The following is a 22,592-nucleotide window of genomic DNA, read 5'->3' as shown; positions in this document are numbered from 1 at the left end:
TGAAAAATAAAGCCTCAGACCATGTGTAATTGTATGGCCATAGGCTGTGCTTAGGTCAAATAGATAATGTAGGAGCAGATGAGCAGTGCAGTCACTTTTGATCTATCCCTGTAGAAATAATAGTAGCTATACAACAGACACTTTAACAAATAGGACTGTTTAGCTGGGGAAATTCTGCTGTGTTCTCTGCAGCTGATTATTTCTGCTCTGCTGAGAGGTGTCAATGTAAAGCAGAATGGAGAAGTTTCTGTTGTGCTGGGACCAGAGCACGACACCACTGATAATGGGAATAGAGAAAGGGGCAGGATGAAATCAAAACCTCCCTTGTATTTGTAGTTTTTCTTTTCTTTTTTTTTTTTTTTTCAGATGGGCAGTGAAGAGGAGGAGGAACGACAGTGAGCTGAATTCCAATGTAAAGTATGTTCAGATCAGGAAATGATGCTGGAACCCACAGGAGATGCTGGGTTGCACATGTAGTTAGTTACCTCGCCTTGGTATTTCCTGCCAGACATCTTAGTGGCACTCCTCGATACGCTAGCTCATTCACTTTCCATGCAACTGGAGAAATGCAAGATTAAATGCATGCAGAAGCATGAGGCATTCGTGTTCTAAAGCTTGGGCTTAGCCTCCAGCTGTTGATCACCTTCTTACTGCATCGTTGTACGGGGCAAGGAGGCTGCTAGGAGGGCATGTATCACACCTGGCTTTTGTACATCACAAGCTGCAAGGAATCTCCATGCTAACAAGGCAACGAAGGCTATGCTTGACATTGACTTTTCCCAAGGTGTGACACAACAGCACTCCCAGAAATGGGAAAACACGTTGATGGGACAGCAAGTGAGCCCCTGCAGGGCTGTGCAGCAGCAGCCTCCAGCTGTGGCTGTGGAAACATGGAGCTGATGTTGCAATGGCATCTGGGTTCCAAGTTGGCCAGACAAGAGCTGACATTTTCCATCACCATGTGACCTGCTGATGCCTTCTGCTTTAGCTTTCATTCAGGAATGCTAGCTGTGGTCAGGCTGCGTGTGTTTAGGGACACAAATAAATGGCTGCTGACTGAAATACACCATTCCTATGACAGAGCTTGGCACTAACCTTGCCAAGGGTACAGGCAGATCTGCTTACACAGGAAAGTAAAGCTTCTCACTCACAGCATCACTTCTTTTTTGTTTTTATTTTATTTCCAGATGCAACCTTAAGTAGAAGCTAAACTTGGAGGGAGAGACCATAAAAATTAAAAACATGCAATTGATTATTCATTTGTATAAAGTTTCTCTGGTACCTTCTGATATTCTTTTGGTAAAAGACAAGCCTGACCTACAGGCTCAATCCTTCCCCCACCCAGATGTGGTAGTAGACATCCCTGTAGGACACAGTGGCTTGCCCGTGGTGCTGCTCTGCCTTCAGTGCCCTAGTGCTGCCAGCCAGGGAACAGGCAGCTGCTCGCTTGTCCCTGACAGCAACTGGCCCTATTTCCTTCTTGCTGGAATTACTCTGCACTTTCTCAGAAGGGTGCCACAGGACAGACTCCCATCTTCCACTTGTTCTCCATGTTATATACCCTGGCAACTCTTCGGAGCAGTTTGTTTCACAGCTGATTTTCCCCCCAACCCCATGAGCAGGGGAAGAAGCAAAGCTTTTCATCGCATCTCCAGGTCCCTTCCTTTCCTTCTTTCTACCCTCCCTACCCGAGTAACCCCCTAGCAGGGTCAAACTTCACATTGCCATCATTCACTGTTCCCTCAGCACCAAACTAATGTGCTAGGAAATGCCACAGCTTAAAGGTAATCTGCAAAAGAAATGCTGGAAAGGGGAGCACTGGCTGCGCCTTTCCTTTCCAAATGCAAAGGAAGAAAGCAAATGGTTTTCTTTTGTTTTTAAGCTGCTTGGTCCCTCACAAACTAGAGGCAGTGGAGCTGTGTTCAAAGTGTTTGCTGCTCTGGGTGGCAAAGCTGGCACAAAGTTCCTGCCCTACCTTTCCCACCACTTTCCTTCCTGCTCTCCCTTTCCATGCCTGTGAACCTTGCAAGTGAACCGAGCTAAAACTTGATCTGTAACAAACAATCTGGCCTACTTAGGATGGATTTTTTTTTTTTCTTGGATGCAGTATTTTTGTTAACCTTGTGTTAGCAATGAAATTTCTCAAAGCAGTGCTAGGCAGCCCGATGGTGGTAAAACCAGACTTTTTCCTAGATAGCCCTTCCCAGGTGGCAGCACTATTCCCAGGGATTCAATATGCAACAGGGCAAATCACCTTAAGCTGCTCTCATTGCCTTTCATTAAAGCACCGTGTAGGAAATGTGCAGTTAGCGTTAGCTTCCCCTGAAGAGCACTTCTGTGCCATTGCTGGCTGCTGAAGCCAGCTTGCCACTGCGACAGCAGCTGCTGCTGCCCCTTTGCTGTGCTCAGACCTTTCCTATTTCTTGCAAAAGCACAGGGAGAAACCCCTGCACCTGCTGTGTCCTGGCTCTGGGCACGATGTGGCCAGTGGTGCACAGCCTTGGTGTGCCCCAGGCAGCTCTGCTCTTGTGCCAGCCTCGTTCCCTACCCTCTGCATTTATGCTATATCAAACTGCCCTTGCTAGGTCGGATTCAGTAACCATCCTGGATTAAAAAATGAAGTGTGAGGACAGAGCACTGTTTTGTTTTGATTTTTAAGGCCACCTGATCAATTCTGATGCTGACAGCGTGTAACTTACTGCGTTCTTAATCCCTGTCCCTAGCTATTTTTAACATGGTTTGTTGCGCTTCTTCAGTGTTGCTGGTAGGAGGAGGGGGACCATAAACTTCTTGAAGGAGAGCTGTTTATACCGAGCAAATAAGGGCTCCTGTTTATAGAGGCAAAAACAAATATATAAAAAAAAAATCCGGAAGGATGGGCCCATGGCTGTCTTCCAATGAGAAAAGCAAGTCAAAACAATGAACGCCATTTGTTTTTGCTTTTCCCTGGCAAGCTTCCTTCAGCTGACTATTGCATGATCTGTTCAGGGTGAAGAGGGGAAAAAAAAAAAAAAGCCAAAAAAAATAAAAAGCAGTAGCAATTGCTCTGGCTTCTCTCTCCTGCCTTCTGCTGAAGTCCCAGTGCAGAGCTCGTGTGGGTTTAAAGCTGCAGCTGTCATCTGGGGTAACACAAACCCCAGCTTCAGAGGAAAACAGATGGGGCAGGAGGAACAGTTTCAGGGAAAAAACAAAACAAAACAAAACAAAACAAAAAGTTCTGAAATAACAACGCTGGGCCTTAACCAGCTCCCTGCCCAGCCAGAAGCTGAGGCTGGACCCCCCAGCTCAATTCTGTGTTAAAACCTCGGATGTGAAATGCTCAGAGGGAGATGTGTGGCCAGCAAGCTGAGCTAGCAGCTGCCCAGGCTGGATGCCTGCTTGCAAAGCCCAAGGAGTCAGTGCTGAACATTTCCTCAGCCTAAACTCCCATTTCCCTCGGGCTTCCCCTAGCCTTCCTGCTGCTCGACAGAGCAGCTACACCGAGTGTGAGCGCCGAGCGATGTCTGGCAGTCCCCACCCTTGGTCAACAGCGCGGCGTTAAACCAACATACCTTCTGCAGCCGTCACTGCGGCTCCGGTTCCTGTTTGTGTCCTCGTGCTGGGACTGATAAGGTGCTACCGATAAATAAATAAGGCAGCACCCGTTTTCCTTGCAGAAGCACGCCCCGTCTCAGTCTGTCCCTGCGGGGCTCAGCAAGGAGATGACAAACTCCGCTCGCAGCATCATGTATGCACAATAGTTTTATTTTGTTTTTATATAAAAAAAAAATCCTAAAGACTGCAGAATTCTTGTATCCTAATTTCTTATACAAATGCTTCCAACACCCTCCTCTTTTCTTTAAGCTAATTCCCCCCCTAACAACTTGCAATGGCATGGGGTTCCCCTGATTTTGGCCTAGTCACCCTTTCTAGTGGGATGGGATATGTCTAAAGCTGCAATATGGCACTTGGTTCACTTAGTTGGCAGGTTTAATATATCCGGAAAGCTGGGCTGTGGAGCCTCACGTGGCTCGGAGTCCACGAGCACAGGCGGCGAGCCTGCCTTGGCGTCGGCGTGTCCCCAGACAGCACGCTACTCTTCTCCTCACTGTGCAAATAACAGGCTTCCGTCATCGACCAGTCCTGTTGTAAGGTATTCCCTCCCCTGAAGAGGATCGGTCCCGTCTTCAAGTCAGGAGCAGCAAATACAGTCAGGCAATTGTCCACAGCAGTCCCACGTGCTGAGACCTGATCAGTCAACCGTACCGTTGTAGGACTTGTTGAGCTTGTTGAACGTAAACTCCACGTTATGCGTAGAAATGGGCTTTCGGTAGAGGGGGTTGGATGCCTTTGGAGAAGTAAACAAAGGGAAAAGGTAAGGAGCAGAACCTGTGTCATGGCAAAGATGTGTGTAATCTCACAGGATTGCAGAACGGTTTAGGTTTGGAAGGGACCTATACAGACGGTGGGCTGGGACCCTTTACACTAGGCCATATTGCTCAAAGCCCCATCCAACCTGGCCTTGAACGCCTCCAGGGATGGAACAGCCACAATTTCACTTCCATCCTCCCCTTCCTGCTCTAATTACTTCAGAGATGCTAACTGTATTTGGCTTTGACCCACCTTCTGTCCCATCTGCATGCACGAAGTGATGCCCTCTAATGCTGACCAGCCCCATGGGCAGGAAGCCTCCCCACAATGCTTCCTTGTAGACCTGGCCACCTGAATTTCCAGTCAGCACAGTACACACATCCATCTCTTTTCTCTATCACTGCAGAGCTGTTTGCTGCCAGCTATGCTGAGAGATCCCCCCCAGAGCCCCAGCAGCACCCCAAGGCTCACCATTTCGTATCTCGCCCGGGAGCGTTCGCTCTGGAAGCGGTCGAACTCCCTCCTGTCATGAATGGTGACGAGCAGCTTCCAGAGCCCCAGCAGGATGGTGCCGATCAGCACCACGCTGCCGATGACGGCCAGCACGATGGTCACAGCGCTGGGGGCTGAGCTACATGCTGGAAAGGAGGGGGAGAAGAAAATCAGCTCTGGAGCAGGTGTATCCAGACCAGGATACCGAGACGTCATGACCTGGAGCGCAGCCACTGAGCAAGTGGCCTCAGGGCAGTTCGAGCAGCAGGGACTGAGTTAAAAAAAGCAACAGTCCTCGCTGTAACGGAAGGGATCTTTTATTTTTACATTCAAGAGCATTTATTCCTGGCTGGGGGCAGGGCAGCAGCACAGTTCACAAGGACGTCACCAGGGCTGGGATGTCACACAGCTTTGGGGGACGAGCTGGGCGGTCCCCATGGGACACAGAGGGCAAAGACACCTCTGGCAAAACCCAACCCAACTCCTGGCCCACTCTGACCTGGAGACAGGTGATTACGGGTTGCTTTAACTAGGCACTTTGCCTGCCAGCTAATCAGCTGGCCTTTCAATTAAGTGCAGGCTGCAGCCTAAATGAAATAAAATGTGCTTCCTCCAAAACTTCCCACCCTGCCCTGTGTCTCAGAGGGCCAAATCAGAGCACAAGAAGCTACCGCTGGGTGCTCACCAGCTCTTCCTGCAGTGCCACAAGTGATTTTCTTTGAGAAGCCGCATTGCCTGTGATTGAAGCAACACACAGGGCCCATGCTGCGAACTGCAGCTGCCCCGGGGAGGGGAGGTGGGGCACACACACTGTGCTGCTGGGACCAGAGCTACTGCTTGGAAATGCAGAAATCCACAGCTCCTGTGGGGGCTTCCTGCACATCACACTCTCAGTCAGAAGCCTTTTTTACTAAGTTGGGAGCATTTGGCTCTGGGTTTCACCCCAGTTATTTGCTCATGCATGCAGCCCGTGAAACCAGCTTTCTGCCAGCCAGCAGCAGCCCAGCACCTCCCGCGGGGCAGGCTGTGCTGACACAAGGAGGGCAAAGGAGGGCAAACCTGGCTCCTTGAGGACGGTGAGGTTGGACTTCCCACTGGCGAGCTCTGAGTAGGTGAACTTCATGACACAGTTGTTCACTGGGTAGGCGCACAGGATGGCATTCGGGTCGTCCGTTTCTGGAACGAAATGAAGAGCAGCTCTGAGTCCCTGCCAGTTACTTGGCCAGGAGACCATGTGCCGCTGTCACCCTGCACATCAAGGCAGCTCTGCACATGATGGCACACCCAGCGTGGTGCTTTGCATGGGGAGGAGAGATTCGTTTCCACCCAAAGCCCAGCCTCGGAGCTGGCCCCTGCTCTTCTGGAGCAGTGTCACGCCGGGGACCTTGCATTCCTTCCCATCCGAGGGGCTTCCTGTCCTACATATGGTGCACATTACAGCCCAGCTCCAGCCGAACTCAGCATCACGTGGGGGGAGGGAGAAAGCATTAAGAAAAGCTTAAAAGCCTCCACTATAGTGCCTTTGCTCTGCAGCTACCTCTGGTCCTGCTGCAAGGCACACCTGGCTGAGAAAAAGCCTGACAGAGCTGGGAAATGGCATAGAATAAATGAGGAGGCAAGGTGGGCACCCCCAGGGGCCTGGGGAGGGAGGAAAACGGGGAAGAAAAGCAGCACCTGGAAATGATCAGCATACTGATCTTGATTCACGTGAAAATACGGTTGTTAACTGGGACTGTGGCAACACACAGTTGGGGGCTGCCATGTCCCTGCAGCCCGGAGCACCCCAGGGTGCTGAAGTCAGCAAGTGTCACACTCACTGCTCAACAAACAGTGCACAGCAAACAGGAGCAAGCTCGTTCATGCACACTCTTCCTTCATGCAGGGAAATAATAAATGCCCTTTTCTTCTTGATTTTTTCAGCTTCCTAAGGTGTGAAAGCTGGAGGAAAAGTAATGGGGACACATCCAGCCTTGGTAACACCCAACAGCAGCCTGTGTCTGGCTGGTGCTCCAGCTGAGCTGAGCTCAGGAAAGGCTGGAAAACACCTCCAGTCATGCCAAGCCCTGCAAGAGCCCCTCTTGCCTTTGTGGGATGGTGTTTTCAAGAAAGGGATTTTGGGCACTCAGTCCTATTTGCTGGCAAGACACGGCTTTGGTTTAGGCACCTGGAAAATGCTTCCTGCAGTTTGTCACTAGCATCTGTGCCCATCTGTCACACAGAAATGGCCTGGCTTTAATGACGGCAGCTATTCCAGATCCTTATCTCCTGCCCTTCTGTTTGTCTTTCCTTTCAATGCCTTCGACCTGCCTTCAGTGGGAAGATTAATTCCTTCCACTTCAACGGCTCCGAGCCCAGCCACAGCTGCACCTCTGGTTAGCCCCAGCAGGGTCCTGGTGCACACAAACCTCAGCTGCTCCTGCCTCAGGACAGCAAAACCTGCTCCACCTTCACCCATGGTACCGAAGGCAGGGCACACTTGTACCTAGCAAGGTACAATTAGGCTAATAGAGATAAAACCTGGTTTGGAGCTTACACACCCTCAGAGAGCAGTGACGGCCCCCTTGAGCTTTCAGGTCCACCACCATGTGCTCTTGGCAGGGGCAGCTCAGCACCGGATCTGTCACAGCCCCTCATGCTGAAAGCTCCTCTCTGGGACCATCAAGAATGGAAACTTGGTATTACAGAAATAAAGGGGATCCTGCAGCACACAACACAGCTCATAGAAGCCTCCCAAAAAGCATCATTCTGGTTCATAAGTCCAACGTTAGATGGCTCTGCTTTATAAAGCTTTGAAAGACAGGATGCTGCAAAGAAACAGGGAACGGCCTCGGTTTGCATCAGGGGATGTTTAGTTGGGTATCAGGACGAACTTCTGCATGGAAAGGGTGGTCATGCATGGGAACGGGCTGCCCAGGGACATGCTGGAGTCGCCGTCCCTGGAGGTATTTAAGAGATGTGTGGATGAGGCACTTAGGGTCATTAACACCAAGTCAGAGGGACGTACGGATCTTTCCCTGACAGAAAAATAGAAACAAATCTGAAACGTTTTATGAACAGATAGGACAAACCTTTACTGTGTTTAGTTAGACAGAAGGAAGCTTAGAAAGTCTGTATCTCTGTTGCTACCATACTAATTAGTCAGCTTTATCAGTAAGCCCATACAGAATTGTATCTCAGCATGAGGGGGTTAAGCTGACCCAGGCGTGGAGGATGTGTCTGAACAGATTAAGTGAGGAACTCATGGTGCACCTATGTCCTTGGATACATAAATGACTTCACGTAGCATGCATGCCTGAGTTGAAACAATAAGATAAGAAAGAAGGAGGTGGCCTGAGCATGCGCAGGAACTGGGCTCAACCAGCGAACACAGCGAGGAAGACTAGCGACGACCACCAGAAGACCCCAAAAAAACACCAGTGGAAACAAATGTGCATGCACCAGGGGTATTTAAATGCTTTAATGGGCAATAGTGTGAATGTTAATTATTTCTTGGAAATCCAATGTATATGTATGTTTTGATTGTATATAACCCCTGTAGCTTGAACGATTCAGTACGCACACTAGGAGGAGCAATCCCCTGTGTGTCTGGTGCCCCAGCTGAAGAATGCCTGCTTTCTTAAACTCCAAACTGAGAGTTTCTTTGACCAGTTTTTATGGTATCAGCATGGTTTAGCAGCAGTCTTCATAGTGTTAGATGATGGTTGGACTTGATGCTCTAAGGGATCTTTCAACCTAAACAATTCCATGGTTCATACCCAGAGCCAGAAGGCACTCGGGATCTCCCAGGGGATGCTCAGCACCGCTTGGTATTTAAGGTCCTAGCCTCCACTGCTGGGACAACACACACCCGAGTCTTCTGGCTGCCAGTGACAAATACCAGACTTCAGCCTTTCAGCAGGGATTGTGAACATGTGCTACATAGCGCAAAAATACTTGAAGGCGAGGATTTGGCGGAGTTTGCCTGTGAGGTAGCCTGCAGTCCCTGCGCACTTTCTCTAGGAATATTATGCAGCCCAGCTCTCCAAGCTGTTCAGTGCTCTGAGGTCCCAGAGCTCTGCACCGCCCAGGATTGGACTGTGGCAGTGCAGCAGAAGAATAAGCATAATTCCCCAGAATGTCTTAAAACAGAAATTTGGCAGTTTTCCTCAGAAAGCAATGGGGGGTTGGCCAACCACAGCCCAGTCTCACCTCCCAGGGTGCAGTCAGCACAAAGGCTGGCTTTGGCGTTGTGCAACACGCAGGCAGGAGAGCTGAGCTTTAACCCCCAGTATGTGCTGGCTCCTAAGAACCATGGGCCAGCCAGGCATCAGAAAGGAGCTTCATGTGGTTTGGAAGCATTTAAAAGGGACTTGTAACCTCTCACAGTGAACTGATGCAGGTTCACTCCCCTGGTAAACTGCAGTGAGGATGGGGAGAACTAGAGCAAGCCTCCAAGGGAGAAGGTACAAAACCCTGTTGGTGGTAATTTAAAAGCTGGGCTCTGTGTATGAGAGGAGTCAACAGGAGAAGCATCATCTTCTCCTGAGGCAGCTCAGGAGGAAGGGAGAAAAAGGACGAGCAAGGTAGAGCACTTGTAATATATGACCTATGAAAGAGAATGAGCAGTTGTCAGATGTGGGTGGGAATTTATCCCAGCCTCTCTAACCCTTCTCCAAGGGGTATAGCCAAGGCCAGGGTAAGGTCTGGGACTAAAGCTGTCACAGTTTGAGTCTCCTCTACTGTCTCAAACAGCAACCAAAGATTGCCAGACTGAAGCTTGAAAAGAAGGGGGGAAAAAGTCATCTGCTGAGGGACAAGGTGTGGGGTGACCTCGAGAAGAGGACACAATGGGCAGGACTTTTAGAAGTCAGTTCAACCACAGCAGAACTCATCATCCTCAAAACAGCTTTGATTTCTCTTACAGGCCCACTTCTTCCAAGAGGAAATCTCAGGAAGATTAGAGAACGCCTTTTTTGGGTGATACTTTGTCCTTCTGCACTCTCTCGCAGCTCATCTAATCTCTCCTGTCATCTGATCTTATCCTACTCTCTTCGCTCTTCGTGCTGGGAACTGTGGTCCTCGTACACCAGACAGGGCGAAGGGAGGGCTGCTTTGGACACCCTCCACACCATCCCTGTGCAGAGGGTTACATGGCTGTTAGCTCAGCACTGCAGAGCCACAGCTGCTCACAGCAAATGCGTGCCCAGAAAGACGTACGTAATGCCTAACCTTAGGATGGGGGGACGCTTATCTCACGTCTCTAGCAAGCCAACATGTCCAATTCATAAAACTCATAATTTCTTCTAAATGACTTCATTAAATAAAACTGATGCGTTTCCTTCCAAAAGGAAATGAGGTGGTTATGTTAGTGTTATGTACTGCTGCTTGGATCCAGGTTTTAAGATCTTATTTAAAATCAAGGGTTTTTTACTTAGCATCAAATAATGGTGTTTTATGTAACTAATATGGAAATAATAACAGAAGAGCAATTGAGCTGCTAACATGAACACTCAAAGCAATGCAGATTACAGCCCAGACAGAGGGTCATACATTATGCTTTCTAAATACTGCGTTTTCCCTGAGGCTTTCTTCACAGATAGGTCTTGGACGGGTTAAGAGGATTTGGATGCTGCAGTCACTGGGCACTGCTTTCAGCTGCATACTTACTGAGAACATCCACAGTGGTGATGATCTCGTCCTTGCAGTGCTTTTGGCAGGTTTGGTTATCCAGTCTTCCTGAGTTAAACAGCTTGCATTCAATGCAGTCCCTGCAGAAAGACACACAGAGAGAAAGACTGAGCACACGAACACTGCAGCCTGCCACCTGCACCCCCACGGAAAGGGAGGTGTAGGTCTAGAAGCTGCACCACAAGGGAAGAGGAACATCAGGATCAGCCATCTCCCCTTTCCACCAGCGAGAAGCCTCTCCCAAAGCCCCCGTGTGTACCTTTTAATGCTGCAGACACCTGGGCAGGTGGGACACTTCTCACAAGTCTCTCCAAAAGCCCCGGGCTCGGTGCACTGACACCTCCCGCAGACACAGGTGCCGCGGCCACTGCACATCTGCCCATCACTGGACACACAGCCGCCGGTCTCGGTGGAGCAGTTGCAGTTGTCCCCGATGTAGCCCGCGTGGCACTTGCACTCCCCGCAGTGACACTCGCCATGGCCTAGGGGACAGAGATGTGACAAGGGTGTCAGCAGTGGCTGGAGCCAGTGCTGGCATGATGCTGATAGGTCTGAAAGCAAAAAGCCTACCAGGCTGACCTAAGGTCTTTCCTGTCCTGCTTTCCTAACAGCTTTATTTAAGAAGTAATCCCAAGGCAGTGTATTAAAAGAATTAAACCAGCACCACCTCCTGTGTTCAAATGAGACCTCAGCACCCCAGCCAGCCCCACAAAGTCTGCCAGGACCAGCTGAACCTCATCCAGGCAGCAGCTCAGGGCAGCTCACAGCAGAGATGAATGAAGGAACCGCCTCAGTGAGGATTCTTCCCTAACCAAAGCATCCTCTTGCAGCTATGGTGTTAAGCGACAGCCTGAGAAAGTCAACAGACTTCAAGGCTTTCAATTACAGTAAGTGGAGTGGCTGGCTGCCGAGCATCTGGTTTCAGAGAGGCATCCATCAGCTCGCTGGAAACACTGCTCGAATTCCTCCGTGGTCGGTCCCTAGGAGAAGGGATGCTTCTGAACGCACGGTTTATAGAGCTGAATGGTTTGTACACAAGGCTCATCAGCAACCTAATTACAGCTCAGCTTTCCCACTGGAAACAGCCTCAAGTTCCTCAGACAAGATAAATTATATACGTGCTCTTTTCATCAGCACAAAACCATTGATAGCCCTGTCTCTGAGATTGCCAGAGGGGCTGTACCCCTTGCCAAATGCCAGATGCCCTCCTACAGCCTCTTTTGTACTCCCACCGTTTGCTTTGGATCCAGTCTGTGAACTCAAACACTACTGGACAGAGGAGGCCACGTTCACCAGATCCCTGAAGGTGACCTCCCTCCACACCACCCATGGTCCCAACTGGAGTGTGAGTCACCCCCTGCCCTAGGAGAGGGGCAGAGCCCATCTCGAAGCCCCTGCACCTTCAGCCTTAGCTCAGACCCGTTTGGACACCACAGAGCCCAGCACAGGATGCAAATCCACTGTAAATCCGTCTCTGGAAGTTGAATTGCTCATGAAATGGTTCAGTTTTTCAAGCAGTTGGTGCCAGGCCAGCCTAGGCAGCTAGAGAGCCTGCACGTCCCTTCCAGCTCTGGCACGCTGGGGATGGAGCCTGGAACAACTGCCCCAGGGAAGGGAAACAACCGCTTCCAAATAATGCACCCTAGTCCAGCACTGCAACTGCAAAATGTAAGAAACAGCCTCTTGAAGTAAATGGTTTTGGTTACTGAAGAGGATCAAGAAAAAGCCCTTATATATGAAGGTGACTAACTGTGGGGTGTGAGCAGGAAATACAAGAACACGTTGAAATGTGCTTTCTGCCTTGGCCACACTGGCTCATCATACAAGAAGCCACTGGCTGAAGCTCCTCACAGGGAACGTGCCAAGAAGTGAAAATTTCCATGTTGACTTTTAGCAGCAAAGATATTAATATCTTTGGGCCTGAACCAGCTTGAAAGAGCAGCCACTCCTTCCCCGCCACGAGCTCCATTTGTGGTGCCCTCCATCCCCCATCCACCTCCCATACAGCATGAAGACTGGAGAACCATGAGTGGGTGGGATACATTTATTTCTCGTACGGGCTTGACAAGAGCTGACCCACTTCTCAAGGTCCACCCGGGGTCCCAGGATGCGAATTCATGCTTGTGACTTGACACACCTCGTGTCCTTCTGCTCAGGACACAGGAGGCTGAGGCAATTCATTGTGCCGGTCGCTGGGAGTCTTTAGATGACTGTGACGCAGACTTGAGGTTTGCAGCATGGAGAGTGCTCCATGGTGCTTGTGTTTCACAGCAAAATGTCCTGCAGGTTCCCACTCTGAGCTATGCCACAAGGCTGACGAGGTGAAGGACTCAATATGGCACCTAAGATCATGCCAGTGGAAGCCCTTCCACCACTACATCCATGCCGAACCTAGTCCCAGTGTCATTTTCAAGACAAAAATGCACCCTCAGGGACACCAGGGACTGTGCTCCAGGACTATGCACCAGCAGCAGGCTCAGGGTGCAGGATATTAGCCTGGACTTTAACCCCACCTTGAACCATTTGGGCTTGTGTGTTTTCTACTACAGTTGGTTCGTGAAGCCAAAAGACACTAATTATGTTCTCCAAACATAACAAGGTATGTTTTCTTCTGTTCCCATCCTTGAAATGTGAGGATCTTAGATGTTTAGAAGATCGAGATCTAATTGGGAAATTGAAAGCTCCCTCTGAATTTGATAACATAAGTTAGCCAGCCAACTCTTAATTGTTGGGGGTAACACAAAACACATGTGTGGGAGGCTGCAGAGACCCACTGGGAGGGTGTAGCAGAGCCACACCAAGCTCCTGGGGGTGGAGAGCAGCCCCCAAAACAGATGTGGGCTTGCCTGGGCTCTGGGTGGGAGCTGCAGGGCATGACACTGCTGAGCACTGACTGTCACTGTCACACTGGTAGTCATTTGCCTGGCTTTTGGCAGGACGTCCAGCCGCCCTCGCTTTGCTCCAGCCTGTGTCCGTGGCTGTGTTTGCCTTTTAGGAACTGCACCAAGCACTGGTGCACCAAGAGGTCAGAAACTCAGTGTACTAAAAGCCCTGTCGCTGGCTCTTATGGTTGGGAATGTTTCTCCTAAAGCCCCCAGCTCTTGGGGACCACATGATTACACAAAAATATTGTCTTTCTTTTGAAAGAAATAAAATGTGACCCCAGCTTTTATGGAGAAGGTGAGAGGGTCTGGAAACAAGCCCCTTTTCCCCACCTTTTAGCAATTCTCTAGGAAAATAAAATCAATATGATAAAAGAAAAAAAAAATCCTCATGATTTTTAAACTAGTTTCTTAGTTTCTGAGGCTCTCGGGACAGAAGAGGTTACTGCATTTATTTCCCATTAAATCAGACACAATAATAAATTCTGTGCCTCTGTGGTCTTGGATGAACCTTTGGATCAGGATCTTCCAAATTCTGGGCACTTGTTTTTGTCATTTTTGGTTACCTGAATGACTAGTTAAAAAAAAAAAAAAAAAAAAAAAAAAAAAAAAGCTGGGTACTGAACCTGCTAAGACAAATAAGTGATGGCAAGCAGCTTACAGCCTCGCCACGCCATGCCTCCCACCAGCGTGCTGAGCCCTGCCCTCCATGCTCGATGTCCAGCCAGCCCTGACGCAGCAGCCACATGTTGTTTGCATTCCCTCGGGGTGAAGGCACCAAAAATAGCTGCCTACAGAAGAGGGAGCGCTCAAAACCCACTGATGCGGGGCAGTGCTTGAGCAGTTTCGATGTCTGCCCAGCCAACCCTTTGGTGCCCGCGGCAGGCACAGGATTGGAGCCCCTGGCACCGCATGGTGTGCGTGGGAGGGAGAAGGGCAGCGGAAGAAGCTCAGAGTGCTTGGAAAACTTTCCGCTTGGGAAAGGGCCCTGGTAAGATGCAGTGCCTGCTTAGGCAAATAAATCATCTGGCTTCCCACTCGTCTCTTTCCATGACTCAAAGAAGCCACAGGCTGCAGTGCCCGCCCTGCACAAAACCACGGCACTGCGTGGGGATGGGACTGGGATCCCATCTGCCCGTCCTGCAGGGCTGGCAGGGAAAACAAGGGCTGGCAGGGGCATCCCAGCCTCTGTCCTTGTCCTAAAAGGTTACTATCTAAACACAGACAGCGAGGGCACAAGGTCTCTGTGTAACTGAAGCACAGCCACTGACGGGCTCCGTTTACGCCAGAACTCGCCCACGCTCATGTATCCACAGCGCTGTACCGAAACGAGCACTAAAAGGCAAAATAATAATAGGAAAAATACTTTTTCTATACATTAATTACACAAGACACCGTGGACCTGTGCATCCTGCCAGTGCATTCATTTTAAAGGATATTTGTATCTTGGAGTATATGGGTTTGGCCAAGAATCGACAAGGCTTTAAATAATCCTTAATTTCAATCCTAGCGCTGGCTGGGCTCACCAGTTCTGTCACTGAAAATAGCATCAAAGATGCAGACTAATGAAAGCAAAGACAAAGGAATAAATACATCTGAGCTGCTAATTCACCCTTGGGTACCACAAGCCACATCCCATTACTGTCAGTATCCCACACATCGCAGTGATACATTACAACCCCCACCCCACACCATCCTCCTGCTTTCTCCCTCATTTGGGAACTTCTGGGTTAATCGAGAACAGGGCAGGGAAAACAGGGCTTTGGAAACTGCTGTCTCACGAAGGCAGCTGAAAGTGATCCGGGGCAGAGCGGATTTCCTGCGGCAGCCCTGGCCAGCCTTTCCTCATTTTCCTTCTCTCCGCCACAGAAGTGGAACTGAAATGCAATCATGAGATACAGCTCCTGACAGAGATCTAAAGCTGAGTTTCTTAAAATAAAACCACCGCTTTTTTTTTTTCTTTTCCTCTTTTTTTTAACTTATTTATTTTTTGTTTAAGCAATCTCAGCACGCCGCAAACCTCTCAGCTTTTGCTGAGAGTGCCTCGGCTGAGCCTGCCACACGTGGTCTTTTGGACGGAGACCCCGAGCTGGGAATTGGAGCTTTCGGGTCCTGCTGCCGACTCTGCTACCACTGCAGGGAGCGATATGGGGCTGCCAGACCCTCCCAGAAACAAGAGAAGGGAACTGGGATGGGTGTGCTGGTTCCCTTAGAGCTGTGTGTTGAAATAACACCAACTCAAATCGGGTACATCCATGGCTTCATCACCCCTTATGGACCTCCTAGGTCCTTAAGGATTGAAATGAAAGGCACAGCAGAAATGGCTAATAATTCATATTATTCCTAAAGGCAAAGGGGAGTGGGGAGGGGAGCCCTGTTTTTTTCCCCCTCCCGTGTTTCCCTCCAACCCTTTAACTCTAAAAGGGCTGGTGCCACTGCCTTCTTCCAGAGACCTCCACCCCCCTTTGCTGCAGGTCTCCACAGGCTCTCCCATGGGATGCGTTCTCTCTCCTACCACAATGTCCCTGCACTTGCCACCAAAGACTGACAAAAGCCAACTCTCCAGCACCATGGGAGCATTTAGGGAACTTCATCTGCTATCACGTAGTTGATGATATCCACTCCTACAGTGTGCAGATCCCCTCACTGCAGATGCCATGAGGTCCATGATCAGGAGCTTCTTCCCACTTATGTGCTCCTTGGCCCAACCCTTCGCAGGCACAGTATGGCAGGCCAGCAGGGATGGACTTATCTCAAGCATGCACACAAAAAAAAACAAAACAACACCACCCAACCCCCCAGATTCATTCCTAAAATATAACTTGGCTCCAAAACAAAGCTGCAGGATCCCAAATGCTTGAACTTTGGGGCCAAATGGTTCAAGTCATCCTGAAAATGAAAAGCAGGCTAATTCCCAACCTACCGTGGCACGAATGGGCTGAATGTCCTTTCAGCTGGACCTCATTATGAGGAGTGGTCTCCAGAGCAAAGAGACATTCTTTCTCTACAAAATCCAGTGCCGCGGGAGCCTTGCCCAGTTCTGTGTTTGGATGCAAACACATAATCTGGTGCAAGTTCACTGAAGGTCCATGGTTTTGGAATGGATTTCTCCCTTCCCAAAGAAGCTAGAAGAAGTCAGAATTTCATTCAAAATAAGACAAAGAAAGAGAGAGAGAGAGAGAAAGAAAGAGAGAAAGAGAAAGAGAGAAAGAGAGAGAGAGAAAGACAAAGAAAAAGAACCTGCAGCTTACACTGCACTGTACTTTCAGGTCTTATATTTGATTTTCTAAACCAAACAGCAAAATTCAGGGGCTGACCATGCATGCCAACAAGAAACGCAGAGACCCAGAATTTCACTCACCTGCTTGTTTTAGGCCTTCATTTGCCTCTAAACCCAAAATACAGCATTCATCTCCCAGAGTTTATTTCTGTTAATTACTGTAATCAGAAAGGCCAAATGCAAACATCAAACGAGCTGGCCATAAAAGCAGAGCACTGAAGCGAGACCATCCCAGCACATTGTCTCTCTCTGGGGAGCAAATGCGTGACACAGTTTGTGTTCAGAGTCTGTATTGTTTTTTTTTTTATTTTGGAGCTTCCTAACCCCAAGACATGAGGTTATGGGCCATGGGGGCGGCTGTGCCTGCACACGGGATTTGGGTAGGTGCGTGTGCCATCAGATGTCACCTCTCGCTGCTGCTTTAAGAGCAGACCCCCAGCCAGAGCTCTGGCTCCTGCAAAGATGTACAAGCGTCACCACTTTATTCTTTAATTCTGCCATGGCATTGAACGCCTCATTAGCATGCATTAATGGTTGCAAAATGCCCGCTCAAAGGGCAAGGAGAAACAGCAGTGAAAAGCAGCCGGAAAAGCAGCACTCTGTGCGGTCAGGTCCTCGAAGGAATCGCTGCCAGATTTTGGGAGGGCTGCACGAGTCTTTCACAGCACTGAGGGCCAGGACAGGGGGAAAGGAGGGGTAAGAAAAGATGGCACCTCCCTCTTGTGCAAGGAAAGGGACCTCCGGCAAAGCAGCGTTCAGTCCATTTGGGAAGGACTTTAGCCCTTTCCAAATTCCTGGCAGTACAGGGCTGGGCATCCCTGCTGCCACTGCAGAAGGTGCCCAAGGGCAGGACGTCCATGAGCAGGATGTGCACTGTGGGCTGTCTATAGCGACTAAGCAGGGCCCCTGTGCATCCCTGTGGCTCCTCATCCTCTCCAGGCTGTGTAAGGAGCAGGGAGCATCTTGGTGACATTCCCCACTACAGGCTGAGAGGTTTGGAGAGCTGCTCTCAGACCTCAAGCATCTGGAGCCGCTTCCCCAGGGCCAAGCATGGCCAGACCCGACCTTTCGGGATGACACTGTGGGACGCAGCTGGAGCTGACCCCAGATGGCGGCAGCGACTTCTCCACAGCCACTTCCTGCACTTTCTGTAGGCAATAAAAGCCAAGGTGAATGGAAACACAGCAAGGAGAAACGGGCTTTTAGGGAGCTCGAGGAAATTGTGCAGTAACTCTTGACCACATCTTCAAAGAGAAATGGATGCTACGGCAGTGCCATCTCCTTGTTCCTTGCACTAGCCACAACATCCCCTGTCTTCTCCAGGCAGAAGACCTCAAGCTGCCTGAAGCCAGGTCTGCTGGCTGGTAAGAAGGAGCAATGGGCACACAGTGCTCATCTTTGCCATTGTGGGGAGGATTCAAAGAGAGAAGGAAAAGAGACACAGTACTATGACACTAATTACAAAAGGAGGTTTTGGTTTGTAGGATTTTACTGGGTTCAGCTCACCCCAAGCTGCAGCCCCATTGGCACAAGCAAAAGCTGCCTGGCACTGTGAGGCTGCACCACAGTGTCCCAAGCTGAGACCACCTCCTCCATCACCAAAATAGGCCTCAAAAACATTTGTTGGAGTGTGTACTCCCCCCAGCTCACCCCAGCCTGGGGCGGGAGCAGAAACAATGCTGAGGCAGCAGCGTGCATTGCTGCTGCAGCAGCCCCCGTGCAAACACTATTTTTAACTTCCACTTCTTGTAGGGCCCTTTTGTCTCTCCCCTTCGTGTCCTTCTTTTCCTGGCAGTGACATGCATCTGCATTCAGATTCTGCATTTTTTTACACAAAAAAAAAAAAAAAAATTTAAATCCCCTGAATCAAAATCCCCAGAATAGCAGAAATTGACATGACAGAATAGAAAACATTGCAAATGCGGTTTAGGCTCTCTTCCCTGTATGGATGCCTCTTTCTTCCACAGGCCACCCTCTTCCCTTCTGGTCTGTACAACATCCGCTTTGTAGGGACACCCCCAGTGCCACTGCAGGATGTCTGAAGATGCAGGCACACACCAGTTCCTTTTCCCTCCCAAACCACACTCGACCGTCACCTCTACCTCTGACATTACCCAATACTGCCCACATCTTCCTTAATAAAACACAGCAGCTTCTTTGCACCTCCATCTGAGCCCTCCCTGGCACACCAGAGCCCAGGTCTAGATGATGCCTTCAAAGGAAGGTGAGGAAAAAAGTCTGTTTCCATAAGAAGTGTCCCAGTCCATCATCATCTGTGCAGTAACAGGCTGCAGTAGGACTCACAGGGTGGAGATACTGGCAGTACCATCAAACCTGAGCACTGCCCTCAAAACACAGGGCTATCGTGCTTTGGGTCTCTCTTGCACCCCCAGAAACTGCAGTGCCAGCACCGGGAGGCCCCTTGCCATGAGACCTGCTGAACCTCGATACGGCGCCTGGGACCAGGAACTCCAGAAACAAATTGCAGAAGCAGGACTGTGATTTCTAATTTGTGGTTGTGTTAAACAAAACTCTTATGTCACTGGGTACCAGTAAGGGCTAAAACCTCACAGAAACCAAGAAAGGGAAGCATTCAGAAATAACTACCGAGTCAACAAAGGACTTGCACATCCTCAGCAGTTTTGAAGTGGTTTCCATAAGGCAGCTGGAGTTGCACTGCACGCTGGCTTGTCTATGTAGACAGTCTTTGTGAAATAAACCACGGGTTTTCAATGAGTTGCCCTTTCCTAAATCCCATTTCAAAAGTGTTTTTGGCACTTGCATGTGTTTGCAAATCTGACACCTGATGCTGACGCTAGCTGTTGTGCCGCAGGGAGCGCTGCACAGGTAGGCAAGGCCGGATCCTGTCTCCTCTGGTGTGTGGGGATGTCTTTGCGTTTCAGCCAGCTGCTCACAACCTTCAGCTGCCATCACAACGTGGTACACGCTGTTTATTTATCCCATGGTAATTTACTCCACAGTAGCACTTCGAGGCTGCGATCCTACTGCCCAGTCACAACATGAGTAACCAAGCTGGGACTGAAGAGCTGACAAATGGTACCCATGTGGGAAACCAGGATACAAGCAGTGGTGCTTGAGAGGACATTTCTCTAGAGACACCAAAGCAAAGAAGACGCTGTACTACCCTCCCCCAGCAACAGAGGGGTCTGAGTACTGAAGCTAATGAAGCGTGGCCTCCAGCGAACCAGTCTCTCTTCATTAGAGGCAAATGTGTGATGCTCTCACCAGGGCCTCCCCTCCTTCTTACTACCTCATTTTATGGAACCTTTAGGAATGCAATTAGCACTGAGATGTTTCCTCCTTTGTCAAATATCCTGGAAGGCAGCCAAGGGGTCCAAAAGTCACTGGGACGTGCAGCGATCTGCAAATTCCTGAGCCTGGGCTCCAGGCAGGGAGGCAGGCTGAAAGCAGGACTCTGCCTCTCCATGGCAGCCATCCAAACCATCGAGCAGAGGCCGGAGCACCGCGCTGAAGCTCCCAGCATGACGTACAGCTACGTGCAGCATTCAGAAACTCTTCTGTCCTCTCCTTCAGAAAGGCTGAATCCACCCAAGCAACTTCTTCCAGAGACAAGCTTGAGGTGAAGCATTCAGGGGTTTGCAAAGGGTCTCCCTATTTTGTAAAAATGCCTGCTGCAATGAGTTACCCATTCAGTTCTCAAGGGAAAAAGTGTGGAGGGGCTGAGGAACAGAGCACGCCTGCGAGCTGTCCTGTGCAGCCCTCCCAGAAGCTGAATGATGGTTTGGAACAGCTATTCTGGGGCTGCTAACTGCCTGGGGAGCAACAGCACACACATCACATCCTTACTAAGAAGTGGCACTTACTAACAGTTGGATACAACTTCAATCAACATTTACAACATCCTATAAACCACTTCTCTCCCCACCCCATCTCACCTTAAGGTACAGAAGGCATCTTATACCTCGCATTAACAGAGCACAGCCCCCCTATGGACACAGCCTGCAGGAGAGCTGAAGTTCCTCCACAACCCCTTCTAACCCACTTCAAAACTGTTTTTGCCTCTCCTTGAGATTATCTTCTGCCCAAAATCTGCTTCTCTACTTCACGCAGGCCACAAAAGGACAGGATCTGTACTCAGCCTCGTCCACAGTCCTCTCATCTCTCCAGCACTGACAAAATGAGGTGCCAGTATTCATAAACAGACCCAGGAATGAAAACACTTTTGCTGGCCAAAGGGCTGAGCACTGACAGACGAGAAGCTTGGAGTTCATTTCAGACTGTTCCGACTATTTCAAACCCTCTGTGCCTTCAGCCGCTTGCTTTAGTAGGAGCAACCATATTAACTGCATAACACGGAGGAGCAGGGGAAGACCCAACCCTTCAAAAAGAGGAAAGTGTCTCAGAGCATAGGGACACTTGGGCTTTTCTGAGGCAACAAGTGTTTTGGGAAGGCAGAGCACAGGCCTGCTCGCCTGGCTAGTGTGACACCTGCCAGCAGTAGGGAATCCTGGCAGCAGGGCAGGCAGGATACACTCCTCCACTGCTCCCAGCAACCTGCCCTGTGCCACTGGAACCTCAGGAGAAAGCTATTTCCTAAAACCCAGTGGGTCTGCCCTCGCTGTGGGACCAGCCTGCAGGAGCTGTGCCCAGAAGGAGACAGAAGGGGGCATGGTGTCGTTGCTCCCTCCCGGTAGGAACAAAAGCAGCAAACAGAAAATTGTCCCCGTGCCACCACCCTGGGGGAAGCTCCTGCAGCCACGGCACTACTCAAGCTTTCTGGCTGTCAAGCATCCACATGTGCGGGTGGACTGAAATAGTCTTTTCCAGTAAGACCACACTGGCAGGGAGGAGAAAGCAAGCTGTTTTGAGAGGATACCTGGGGGACTTACAGAGACAGCTGATAGATAGGGGCAGCTTTGGGCACACCCCACACTGCTTTGGGCAGCCCTACTATGCAAACTCAGGCACTTTTGGTGGGCTGCAGAAGCCCCAAGCCCCTTGGGCTGAATAAAACACATCTGAATGTCATGTCATTGGCACAATGCTTGCTACTGCTCAGATATAGCATTGTAGTGGCTGGAATTTAAAAGAAAAAAAGCCAACAAAGAACAATAGAAATACCAGGAGGCATACCAAGAACAACCCCACCAGTCCATGCAGCCTTGCTGGACACCATCCCACCCTTGGAGCAACGAGGAAGGTGCTCGGCCTCAGCCTACTCCTTGTTTTCTTTCACAGCTATAAAAAGGACTTTTAAATGACTTTAAAAATCTTGCACATCCCAAACCAGCTATGCTGTTCTTCCCACTGCCAGAAGCTCTCCACAGGGGCAGAAGAAAGCAGATGCAGTAGAGGACACATAACTTGTTTTCCTGTGGTCCAGCAGAGCTCTGGCTCTCCTGACGGCATGGAAATTGGGGCAAAGGGGTGTCCTTGCCTCGCTGTACCAACTGCTACACCAGGATCTTCCAACCTCTCCTTAGCTCTGCTGTCCTGCTTGCTAGTAAATATATTCCTCTTGGTGGGATGATGCTACCAGAGCAGGGTGGTCATATGGAAAAACCCCAGGTAATACAGTTCTCAGTTAAGGTGCTGCTTCCAATTGTCCCTACCTACCTATCAACTTGACAGTCTCAAACAGCCAGAAATGCACAGCTCAACCCAAGGGTGGCCCACTATTTACTGTCCATCTCAGAAACCTTTAGGGGAAGACACCATGGGGAAAAAAATCTTCGACTTCCCCAGAGAACAGTGAAAAACAGCTGTTTTTCCAAGCTTCCTCTAACAACCATAAAGCCAACACAAACCTGCATGGTGTTCTGGATATTTGGTCTAAGATTTTCAGCTGGGGAAATATTTCACTTGCTTGAAAACAGGCAAGTTTTGAAGAGTAACATTTTGCCGAGCTCCAAGTGAAGGAATTGCGTCCAAGGGCTAAT

The 22,592-nt window shown here is 49.8% G+C and overlaps 1 protein-coding gene across 1 annotated transcript in view; it reads right to left on the bottom strand.

Moving 5' to 3' along the window:
- Positions 1-3,711: 3,711 nt before the first annotated feature.
- The window catches only part of ITGB5 (integrin subunit beta 5), a 46,300-nt gene continuing 27,419 nt past the window's right edge, over positions 3,712-22,592 (bottom strand). Inside the window, exons 11-15 of the mRNA XM_082762964.1 lie at positions 10,769-10,991; positions 10,489-10,589; positions 5,902-6,018; positions 4,822-4,988; positions 3,712-4,327 (exon numbers count right to left, since the gene is read on the bottom strand). Coding sequence (XP_082619090.1) covers positions 4,232-4,327; positions 4,822-4,988; positions 5,902-6,018; positions 10,489-10,589; positions 10,769-10,991 — 704 coding nt within the window. The 3' untranslated portion in view covers positions 3,712-4,231. The remainder of the gene's footprint in view (positions 4,328-4,821; positions 4,989-5,901; positions 6,019-10,488; positions 10,590-10,768; positions 10,992-22,592) is intronic.

Source organism: Aythya marila (assembly GCF_965140915.1).
Source record: "Aythya marila genome assembly, chromosome: 6".
In the NCBI taxonomy this organism is placed as follows: domain Eukaryota; kingdom Metazoa; phylum Chordata; class Aves; order Anseriformes; family Anatidae; genus Aythya; species Aythya marila.
This window is presented reverse-complemented; position numbering and strand designations above follow the sequence as displayed.